Consider the following 11,971-nt stretch of genomic DNA (forward strand, 5'->3'; position numbering starts at 1 on the left):
AGAAAACAGAGTAGATCATTCTTGAACATATCCTTCAAAAATTAATAGAACTCATTTGTGTAGCAATCAGTCATGAGCAGGCATGGCGCGCTCTCAAGATCTGTTACCTTGACACATTACCTTGTCGATTTCCATTAAAGAAACCACCAGTGTTTTTGTTCCTCCAAAAAAAAAACACCAGTGTTTTAGAAAGCAAAACAAAGAACAAAGATTCCCTAAGAAGTGATGAATTTGAGTGACGCCCACAACATGATGCAAGCACAGTACGCAAGTACTCAAAAGAAAAACATGCATCCAGGTTGCAGCACACACAATTTAGCTACACCGCGAGGTCCACACTGATCAAGTACTCTCAGGCTATCAGTACCTAGAAATTAAATTATTACTGGGCGTGCCGTAACACGAAAGCTCATGAGCTCTGGTGGTTAGGCGCAATCGTTCACCAGCGGGACGGTTTGATCCCTATCGCGCGGGCATAGCTGCTACGAGCATTATCATCCCCATGTTCGAGGAGGATTCATGTGTGAGTCGCTCCTTGATCCGACGCCTGCGACCTTTATCCACCTGGGATCTCCTTGGGTAAATGGCATCGCATTTCTCGCATGGGACTTCACCACGCAACTCGATTCTCTTCAGCCCCACAGCTCGCTCCATGACTAGCCTTATGTAGTTTGTCACCTTGTCTTCATCCTCAAAACCGTACATCCGGAGCAACTTCAACTTTAGGTGCTTCAAATCCTTGGATGGTTCCCACACCACGTTGGTCTTCTCGGCACTGTCCTCAGACGGTATGTCACATGCATGCCGCTCTCGAGATAACTTCACTCAAGAGCATACAAGACAAATAACACAAGTTAATTGAACTCGACACCAACCCATGCAGGGCAATGTAGTAACAGTTCAAACTAAATATATCTGCCATTTAAATTTTTGCAACATGTTCAGTATTACTCCCTCCGTCCCACAATGTAAGACGTATTTTTGACACTAGTGTAATGTCAAAAACGTCATACATTTAGTATCTAATCTAAGTGTATGCCTGTGTAGAGTTTGGACAACCTTGCATGAACTAAATCCTAGGCAAAGTAAAATATGCTAATATGCTTCAGGTAACTCTAACACGAGTGCGATCCAACATGATTTATTTATTTATTGTCTTGCACGGACATTGTCTCTCTGCAAAATATAAATGGAATGCCAGAACTTTTGTTTGCATTGCACTATCATTCATATACAATACAATCCATGTGTTCCATATATCCCAATTACTATGCGTACTCTATGTGCTACTTCTAAAATACTACTCCCTCCGTCCTAAAATAAGTATCTTGAGCTTAGTACAAATTTGTACTAGAGCTAGTACAAAGTTGAGTCAGTTATTTTGGGACGGAGGGAATATGTGATAAGACTAGAGCTGGTGAGTGATTGAAAATCATATTAACTTTCTCGTGTGTTGTTAATGTTGAATATTTGGAAACCTGGCTGTCATACTAGACGGAGTCATGATATCGAGGCTAAGGTGTGGATTAATTAAATTAAAAAGAAGGTAGAGTAACAGGCTTACTGTAAACTTGTGCAGGGCAGGTGCAACTTGGAGGATAAATAGGGTCCAGCTCAGATCACACTCAGGGAAGATACCAGAAAAAGACACTTCGGCCAGATTTCTGAATATGGCAGTGAGATGCTTGGGATGTTCCGGCCGAATCCATATCTGCACCAAGAAGAGGAACACAAATAAATAGACAGCCGAATGAAATTATTACTCCCTCTGTAAACTAATATAAGAGCGTTTAGAATACTACTTTAGTATTCTAAACGCTCTTATATTAGTTTACAGAGGGAGTAGTAAAGAAGAGCAGAAATATGATATGTGTGCAGAAGAAAATTAGAGTAGGTTTTACCATTTGGTGGCGAAAATTGAGATGCAATTTCAACAGGTTATTTGCACTCGTCATTGAGAAGCACTGGCTGAGCAGGAATGGCACCTGCCACGCCTTGGCCTTACAGGCGAGGTTGACTTGACGAAGCTGTGGAACGTAGCCAAAGCGCATCGGAGGGTTGTTGGAGCGCCAAGAATGGCACAGCACCGTCCTGAGCCTGGGGACGGAGATGAGGTGGATGCTCTTGCAATGAAAGCGCTTAAACTCGAGCTCCTGGATCACAGAACACGGTGTGTCAATCTTTAGCACGTGGCGCTGATCGACCAGTCCGCAGGAGTTCATGTTGAGATGCTCGAGCTTATCGGAGGCAGCGATGAGGGCGGCGACGTCAGAGTCCCCGAACGCAAGGCTCTTGAGGCGTAGCCTGGTGAGGCACTGGAAGGCCGGCTGGTGGGCGCGGGAGAAGGACATGAATTGCTGCCCCATCTCGGGGATCTGCGGGAAGGAGTTCACCCCGGGGGGCGGGGATACTTGGAAGGCGAGGCGTCTGGTCTTGCCATGGCTGACGACATCCTCGACGGCGCTGCCGATGGAGCTCAGATGAGAGGCCGACAGGAAGAAGCGGAGGCAGATGGCCTTCATGGCCATGACACGGCCGCGCTGGCACTCGCAGTTGCGCTGAGCACAGACGGACGTCAAAGCGGCCGTGAAGGCGTCCATGGTTTCGCCCAGCGTGGCGCGGCGGAAGCAGCGGACGTCGAGTGTCACGAACGAGAGCTGGTGAGGGAGGTGCCGCCACCGCTTGGAGACCGTGCCGGCGCGGACCGCCCGGCGCAGGCCGAGCCGCTCGAGGATCCGGAGGAGGAGCTCGTCGGGAAGTGCGCTGATCCTGTCCTCCTCGCCTCGGGCGACGTTGAGCTTGAGCGGCGGCAGCTCCATGGCCGGGATTGGGGGCCCGGTTGATGGATCGAAACCCTAGCTAGAACCAATCGCCGAGATGCTCCGAGGCCGCGGCTATGCGGGCGCTCCGGCTCCGCCCCGCACCTCCGGCGTGTGGCCCGTCGATCGCCGGATCCGACTCTTCCTCCTCCTTCTCCTCCTCGATTCCCCTCCGGCCGGCGTGGTTAGCTTCGATTTGGTGGTTGGTTGGGCCGTGGTGCATTGGATTGGACTGGATTTGTGCTGCTAGCGAGGGAGGATTCGAGTGGATTGTTCCTCTCGGCGGCTGTACGGACTGGGGAGAGGAACAAGAAGATCACGCGAGGGGAGGGGAGTGGAGGAGGCAGAAGAAGCTCACCAGTCCCAAGCTCACCTTTTTATTTCTTACTAGCAAGATGCCCGTGCATTACATGGAACGTCAAGATGCATTTTTTTTTTATAAAATACATGTTGTTGTGATTAACCCATGCGAGAGTAATCTCATGTATAAAAACTAATGATATCTCGAGAAATAGAAGAGATAGGGTGAGGAGGAGTGTAAAAACCCATGCGGCCACCTTGCCAGATTGTTCTAAAGGTTTTTTTTTAATTGCTCAACAATGAGATTGTGGGAAATAAAGATAAACAAGGGAAGGCTTTATCTGCAAATGTGAAGAGAGGTGCGGGTATCTTTTTACAAAATTGTCATAGTTTGCTTTCTATCCATCAGATATAGATCAAACGGTCTATCTTGCAAGATGGTAGGCAAACCATCATCACCAACTCGATTTTTTATAAGAGTAAGATTATTATGCGGTAAGTGCAAATCCCATTCATTTTGGGTACGTAGATCATCCTCTCGATATGTGCTTTCCACAAGGTTTTACTTCATTTCATTTTCCAAGGCTATGACTGCGGCATGACTATATTGAACTTTCCACAAAATCTCGTAAAAAACACGGGTACTATTTCTTTTGCGGAAATGGATATATATATATATATATATATATATATACTCCCTCCGTTCCTAAATACTTGTCTTTCTAAACATTTCAACAAGTGACTACATACGGAGTAAAATGAGTGAATCTACACTCTAAAATATATCTACATACATCCGTATGTAGTAGTCATGTGAAATGTCTAGAAAGATAAATATTTAGAAACGGAGGGAGTATATTTCAATAGAAATTAATACGGATGTTTGCACAGAAAAATATAATTAAAGATTTTGGTTACCCAACGTCTGAAAAATAAGGATCGGCTCGTTGGAAATCTACCCACGAGCACCCTCCCTCCTTCACCACTGCGGGCATAGGTTGTTAGGCAAAGCCCGTCGGTAGACTGTGATGACAGGATCTAAGGTGGCGTTTGGTTGGAGGGATAACCAACCAATGGATAGGGATAGCCAGTTTTGAGAGGGATAACACTTGTTTGGTTTGGTGGTGAACAAGGCTGGGGATAACCAGATACCCAGGAATATTTCTCCAAAAGCTGGCTATGGGGAGCCGCGAAATTCTCGCGGACGATGGCAGCCACCCACGCTCGGTGACCTCCCGAGGCGGCGAAACGTTTTATTTTCTTCTCTCACCCCTCCCGAAAGAACAGAACACCCTATCCACACGGACAAGGCAGCGGCGGCAGCTACGATTTGGATCGGCGGCGGCCGTTTTAGCAAGGGCGGCGGCACGGTCGAAGTGTGCACGGCGGCGGCGGGTGTATGGCTTCGGGCAAGAAAGGTCCAGTGTCTGGTGGTGCGCGTCGAGTTGTGCCTATGCCGAACACGCACGCTCGCCGGCCGCGGCTGCTGATGTCCTAGGCAGTGGGACGCCGGGGCAACTGCCTCCACACCTCCAGCGATCCCAAGTTCATGAGCACGTCGAGGCTGGCCTGTGCTGGAAGACGTCGTCTACCGCGACTCCAGGTTTACCAGAACGTCCGGGCTCCAACTGCCTGATTATACATTCTTCAGAGTAGCATATTTGCATCAGACAGCAAGATTGGCTTCGACTCACCATATGATGAATCATCTAATCTGCTAATGTATGTGACGTGTTTTAGACACTTTTTTGACAGATTAGATTATACCCATTTGACTGTACGCATGGATGTGTTTGGATCATGGGATTACAATACATTTTTTTGATGGTGTTGTTGACCTATTCCACATGATATATATTTTGTATAATCAGTGGACAACATGATATCCATCTCTCATCCTTCTTACCAAACATAAAATTGGCTATCCATAACCACCTCCCAGTTTGCAACCAAACACAAGCGCGAGGATATCCCCAACCACGTGGTTAGGTATATCCTCAGCCAAGCCAACCTCGCCCGCGAACCAAACACTCCCTAAGTCTCCATTGGATGATTCTTGGTGGATGCGCTTGCAGATCCCTCCGGGTGGGCTACTCTAGCTTCTTCATGGTGGGATGCTTCGGCTCGGTGGCGTCCTTGTGCAGACCGCAAGCACCCCCTGGGATGCGCGTTCGAGCCTACAATGGTAGCGGTTGCGCTTTCGGCCAAGGTGGTTTCTTCGAGGTGTGGGTGGTGGTGCATCGCCCTCTTTCGTGGTGTGGGCAGGCTGGATCCGGTCGCGACAGGCGACGGGGCTGCCATGGCCTTTGGTGTGGTTCTTTCTCGACGAGCGTACTGGGAGATGGATTGTTCAAGCGCAATGAGATGGACGGCAAAAGTCGTGCTCGAAAGTTTTTCCGAGCCGATGATGGCGACGCCTTTAGGCATCATTACCTTGATGAAGGTGGTGTTGATGTCATTCTCACCTACCTTCCTGCTACTTTGGGGGAAACCCTAGACCCAGGTGATCTAGGATCAGATGCTAGGATCAGATGCTGGCATCTTGGTATCGTTTTCATCTCTTGGGAACATCGTTTCGGAGCTGCATTGGTTAGGAGGACTAGTGGATGATGGCAGCTTCGCACTGCAGCGGATTCTTTCATGCCTCACCGGTGCCATACTTTGGGTGGCTGAGGCATTGATGCGGAGCATGGCGGCGATCCTTCATTGAGATGTTGCATTGCAGATATGGTGTGTGGCAATTTGCTGGTGATACTTGCGGCTATGGTACGACTGTGACAACTCATGGTATACTATTTGGGGTGCTCAAATTACCACTGATAGACACTCACTAGTAGAAAAAAACTACTTTACATGAGCCACATTAGTCCCGATTTGTAAACGGACCGATACTAATGTGACCATTAGTGCCAGTTCCAACGGTTAGGGGGCCGGGAATCATTAGTCCCGGTTCGTGTTAAACCTCAAGTACCGGTTCGTGACACGAACCGGGACTAAAGGTGTGGTGGCCGGCTTGTGTCATACTGGGGGCCCACTGGCACATTTAGTCCCGGTTCATGTCACAAACCGGGACTAGAGATGCACCTTTAGTCCCGGTTTGTATAAAGATGCTCCTATATAAACCATTCGTCGAGCCCGAGCTCTTTGTTCTTTCCCTTTCCTCTCCTCTATGTTCTTCCCCTCTTGCTCGAGCTCATCCACCATTTTTGCAAAAAAATTGTCAAGATTTGAAGGCATCCCATCCATCCAAGTGTTCACAAAGGTTAGCAACTTTGTCCTTTCATCTCTCATTGCTAGATTAGCTCTTGCAATGCTCTATAAGTATAGTGATTTGTGGGTTTTAGTTTGGGAGTATTTATATGTGGTAGTTTATTTGATTTATATGCAATTTGAGCTCAAATTAACTTCTTAGTTTGCATGTGTAGGTGTGGTTTACTCAGTGCCTTCCCGTCCCCGTCCTAACCATCGTCGATCGCCCGCACCGTCCCGTCGCCGTAACCACCTTGGTGAGCCTCTTGTTCTTATCCTTTTTACTAGTAATAATGTACGTGCAATGCACGTTTATATTAGATAGAATATTAGTTACACGTTATATTAGGTAAGATATATCTGTTGCATGTTGGTATTGCTTGGACGGGTATGCCAAGGTGTAGATGCAGAATCATTATCGATGTTGAATACTGGAGAAAGAATGATGATCAATGCTCTAGTGAACCTGCATGCTGCAGCATTACTATCAGGATATATGGGTCAGGTACATACTTTTTGTCCCCACCACGAAATGCAACTGGCTCGATCCCCAAAGACTGGTTCGATGTGTGGGAGTGCCGCCATGGCCGTGTCTTCTTTGGATCTGCACTACGACGCAACCAGCATACCGTTTGGGGTTCCCATGAGGGCTGCTCACGTGGCTGCGCCTGCCCAAAGACTACTTGGATAGCCCCGTGCTTGGGGTAGGGGTGCTCTGTGCCGTGGCAAGCTGTGACCACTGTGTGTGCCATGAGGGGCCCTTCCGGGTGGTCTTTGTCGATTTGCAACCGGATAGGGATGTCGCATTTGCGCGCGCGATGGACGCGCTCTATCTGGAGAAGGGCACCTATCTTCAGCAGTGGAGTGAGCCATGCTCTCATCTTCATCTTCCATCTGGTGCACGCCTTCAGCCAATACCCCCTGTCCTTATTGAAGACGAATTTCACTTGATTCCCTTTCATGAAGACGATGGTCCTACGCAGGATGACATTGCAGTTCTCAAGTATGACTTGGGCTCTACTTGCTTATCACTAATTGAGCTGCCGGACTTTGTCTGTTATTACTCATCACTACTTTGTGTGCTATGTAACACTAGAATCTTGCACCTAATTATGCTTATGGCTACCTAACTGGCTGTTTTATATACTATCATGCCATCTCCTTTTTGCCATCACACTTACAAATCTATGTTTGCAGAATAGGAAGTTGCAGAAAGGGAGGAAAGGTGAGCAACTCAGTAGCGGCTCATTGCCGATGTAGGATTGAATATGGATAAGGGTAGGATGTCGCTTTCATCAACACGAAGGATGACCACACCACTTGGAGTTGGAGGTGACATACTGACATGAGCCTTGGGAAGCTTTTGTAGTGGTGCTTGTTTGCTTTGGATATAGTATGCTTGATAATTTCCCCGTGTTGTTGGCATGTGTAAGCGGGTGAATGGATTATCTTGTACTCCCTCCGTTCCAAAATAGATGACCCAACTTTATACTAACTTTGTACAAAGTTGAGTCATCTATTTTGGAACGGAGGGAGTAATGAACTTCTAGTTTCCTGAAGCAGCAACAACCATGTCCTCCTTTGTTGAATTTGCTTGAGAATGCATAGTTTGGTCAGTTTGCTATTTTAAAAACTATACAGTTTGCTCTCCCAATTTTATCTAGTTTCTGGATTCATCTCTCGTAAGGGGTACCATTGCTTAGTTTTTGCATGGTGGGTTGCTCATCTCAATTAGTCATATGAATTTAGTTATTGCTACATGTGCTGGCGTCACCGCAATTCTGTTAGAACTTTAGAACTACAAAGATCAATATGCAATTCACCATCTTCGGATGCTTTCTCTCTATGTACTCCTTTCAGGTGCATATTACAGCTAACCTCGTTGATCAAACTATGCCCCACTTCCTGGTGGGCATCAAAAACTATTTAGATGCAAGATTCAGTCGAACTGCATCGTCGAGCGTCGTGTCTAGATGTTGTGGTGGAGAAATGGCTTGTTTCTCTATGCCTAGAATTTGTAATGGCACTACATGTTGTTCTCTCAACTCGCTGCGATGGGCTGCGTCCAGTGGCTCTTGTAGTTTCCTGAGTTTCAGAACCACCCCTGGCGCCTAGGGAGTGTGTTTCAATCTTGTTCATTTTCCACCCTTGTATTGTTCTGTGAAAATTCCATCCAACCGCATCATGTCTCTCAAGCCCGAACATATGTAGCAGACCATCACTACAAAAAAGACACATCCGTGACATTTTGGGTCGAACAATTTTTTTTTTCTGTCATACTTATGACACTTCTATGACGATAATTGTGACAAAACCTGGTATCATCATAGATGTGGTGGGGTCCTACTTCTATGACAAAAAATCATGACAGAAAATGGGCTTTTCGTCCTGGGCGGGCCGGAGACGCATCCGCATGACATTCTTTGGACCGTCCATGACGGAAAAAACCATGGTAGAAGCGAGGGCGAGGAAAATATCGGGGTGTTCCTGGTTACGGTGGGTGGTCGGGGTCGAGCGATGCGCGTTTCTCTCATACACGCACGCGCGTGGGTGCGAGGCATTGGGCTCTAACTGAATCCGAGCGATCGATCGATGGCTGTTAACTGAACCCGATCGAGCGATTCCTTCGCTACTGCTGCTAACTGAAGCCGATCAATGCTACCTCTGGATGAACAGTGAGCGTTGCCGGGGGGGTTGGATGAACAGTTCCCAGTGGGGGTGGATGAACAAGACCCCGTGGTGTTGCCTCTGCATGAACAGTACCCTGATCGATCGAGCCGGTTGGGGCTAGATGAACAGGACCCCGTGGAGGGCAGGATGAACAGGACCACCCCGTGGAGGGCAGGATAAACAGTAGCCCGTGGAGGGGTGGTTGAACAGGAGCCCGTGGAGAGGGCTTGTTGAATAGTAGCCGGTGGAGTAGCGCGCGGTGGAGGCTGGATGAATAGGAGCCCGTGGATGAACAGTCGCAGGTGGAGGCTGGAGGGGGTCGACGGTGGATGAACAGTAGCCCGTGGAGGCTGGAGGGGTCGACGGTGGAGATGAACAGTATCCAGTGGAGTCCCGTTTTGCGGTACGCCACACCCCTCCCAATGAACAGGACCTCCGTTTCGACCGTAGCGCTCCAACACAAGTCCGTTTCCTCCATTTTGCAGTACGCCACACCCCTCCCGATCAACAGGACCCCGTTTCGACCGTAGGAGGTCCGTTTCCTCCGTTTTGCGGTACGCCAGACCCCTCCCGATGAACATGATCCCATTTCGAATGTGGCCGGTCGAACACAAGGCCGTTTCCTCCGTTCTGTGGTACGCCAGGCCTCGTTTCCATCGGTTGTTCCGTCCAAGCCCTCCCGATGAACACGACGACGCATTCCGTTCCGACTCAGCCGGTTGGCTCCCCATTAACACGACGATGACGCTGTTTCTCCGTTCCGAACCAGCCATGTACACGAGCCCTGGCCGTACGTATGTGCGAGTAGGCATTCGAGACCCTGCCCGTATGTACGTACATGGCCATATTTTCTTTCTTGCACACTGGCCGCTGTACGTACGTGTACATGCTACATGCACGCCTCTACTACAACACGTGCGCGCCTCTACATCGACCAGTATGTACGTACACGTTCGCGACCAGAATGACAATGCTACGTATGCTTCGACCAGGTGGGTCCCGACTGTCAGGCACTTCCTTGCGTGCGAAGATGTAGCTGGTGGGTCCCAGCAGTCAGGAGGGCGAATCAGTTTTTTGTTTTTACCCGGACGCACTTCCTTGCGTGCGAAGATGTATCTGATGGGTCCCAGCAGTCAGGGGAAAACATTTTTTTCGTGAAATACGGTGGCCCGTTCGGTGGGTCCCCGCTGTCAGGTGGAGGAATAATTATTTTGCACGTAATAAGGAGGCATTTTCTTGCCGCGACCGTGGACCCAGCTGTGAGCCTCTCCACGTACAGTCCACGTCGGATGAAAGCTGTTCCTTGACCACGTTGACCACGCCGCGCCGAGAGCACCAGGGCGGTGGACAACGGCGTGGCCTAGGAAGAGGACGACGCGGAGCCGGGGAAGACGCGGCAGTGGATGCCCACGCGTAGAGGAGTACGAGGGTTGACTGGTTCGCTGCGGTGTGAGGCTGCCGTCGCCGCAGAATAACAGGGGGTGTGGGTGAGTAGAGGGATGGCCTGGCCAGCGGTGGGAATAGTAGGGGCGGTGAGGCCTCCGGGGCAGCACAGCCGGCCACGAGAGGCAGTAGCATGCGACACGATCGGCGCTGCTTTGGGCGGCTGGAGCAACAAGACCAAAGGTTGAAGAAGCACTACGACCGTTGGATGGACATCGTACGGTCACTGGAGCTAGAATCGTTCATATTGACTAAGTTGACAAAGCACTCCGTCCCCGTCAACTTAGTAGGCCCACAAGTTAGCCTCCCACCAAGGTGGGTCCCAACTAGCAGGGGGAGTATTCATTTTTTGCGTGTAATAAGGAGGCACCTCCGGTGGGTCTGAGCTGATAGCGGGGGAACGTTTTTTTTCGCAAAATACGTTGGCCTATCCGGTGGGCCCCAGCAGTCAGGGGGAAACGTTTTTTTCGCCAAATACGGTGGCCCGTCCGATGGGTCCCCGCTGTCAGGTGGAGGAATAATTATTTTCCGCGTAATAAGGAGGCACTTCATTGCGGCTGCCGTGGACCCAACTGTCAGCCTCTCCACGTCCAGTACTCTTCCGATGGAAATCGTTCCTTGACCATGTTGACCACGCCGCGCCGAGAGCACCAGGGCGGTGGACGACGAGGAGGCCTACGAAGGGGACGACGCGGAGCCAGGGAAGACGCGACAGTGGATGCCCACGCAGAGAGGAGTATGAGGGTTCACTGGTTCGGCTGCGGTGTGAGGCCGCCGTCGCCGCAGAATAACAGGGGGTGTGGGTGAGTGGAGGGATGCCCTGGCCAGCGATAGGAGTAGTAGGGGGCGGTGAGGCCTACGCGGCAGCACAGCTGGCCACAGGAAGCAAGAGCAGGCGGCACGATCGGCGCTGCTCTGGGCGGCTGGAGCAAGAAGACCAGAGGTTGAAGAAGCACGACGGCCGTTGGATAGACATCGTACGGTCACTGCAGCTAGAATCGTTTATATTGACTAAGTTGACAAAGCCCTTGGTACACGTAAACTTAGTAGGCCCACAGGTTAGCTTCTGAAACGATGCGCCTCAGATGTCAGGGGGAGGAATTATTTTTTAGGCGGGTGAAGCTAGAATATCCGAGATTGAAAAAGAAGCACGGCATCCGTTGGATGGACATCCAACGACCGCTGCTGCTAGAAGCATGTGTTGATTATAAATTGACAAAGCCTTGTATACGCGTCAACTCTTTTTTTTAAGGGGACGCATCAACTTAGTAAGGCCACAAATGTGTGGCAGAGAAGTTATAGCCCATTTGAGATTTGTAAAAATGTGCAACCAATTTTTGAATTCTAATGGAATTTACTACAGCCCATTTATAGTTTGTTAAAAATACAACCCATTTCAACCAACCGTTTAAAATAGAATTCAATAAAATTTCCCACATTTTGATGGGATCCGAAATATTTTTATCCCAAAATTTCTACAATTTTAATAT

At 49.3% G+C, this 11,971-nt stretch overlaps 1 protein-coding gene across 1 annotated transcript; it reads right to left on the reverse strand.

Annotated features, from left to right (window-relative positions):
* Positions 1 to 272: 272 nt before the first annotated feature.
* On the reverse strand, positions 273 to 3,184 carry LOC125544926. The gene is made up of 3 exons (XM_048708713.1): positions 1,902 to 3,184; positions 1,565 to 1,711; positions 273 to 819 (listed from the first exon to the last, which is right to left on the reverse strand). Exons 1-3 carry the CDS (start codon positions 2,817 to 2,819, stop codon positions 463 to 465), a joined length of 1,422 nt encoding a protein of 473 aa, XP_048564670.1. The 5' UTR covers positions 2,820 to 3,184; the 3' UTR covers positions 273 to 462.
* Between the last annotated feature and the right edge of the window lie 8,787 nt (positions 3,185 to 11,971).

The sequence above is a fragment of the Triticum urartu genome, chromosome 1, assembly GCF_003073215.2.
Source record: "Triticum urartu cultivar G1812 chromosome 1, Tu2.1, whole genome shotgun sequence".
Taxonomy (NCBI): Eukaryota; Viridiplantae; Streptophyta; class Magnoliopsida; order Poales; family Poaceae; genus Triticum; species Triticum urartu.

Excerpts from the sequence above, each read along its gene's own strand:
- LOC125544926 (XM_048708713.1), bottom strand. The coding sequence starts at position 2,819 with ATGGAGCTGCCGCCGCTCAAGCTCAACGTCGCCCGAGGCGAGGAGGAC. Across the intron at positions 1,712-1,901 it reads TCAATTTTCGCCACCAAATG|ATATGGATTCGGCCGGAACA; the intron begins GTAAAACCTACT and ends TTCTTGGTGCAG. Across the intron at positions 820-1,564 it reads CTGCCCTGCACAAGTTTACA|TTATCTCGAGAGCGGCATGC; the intron begins GTAAGCCTGTTA and ends TCTTGAGTGAAG.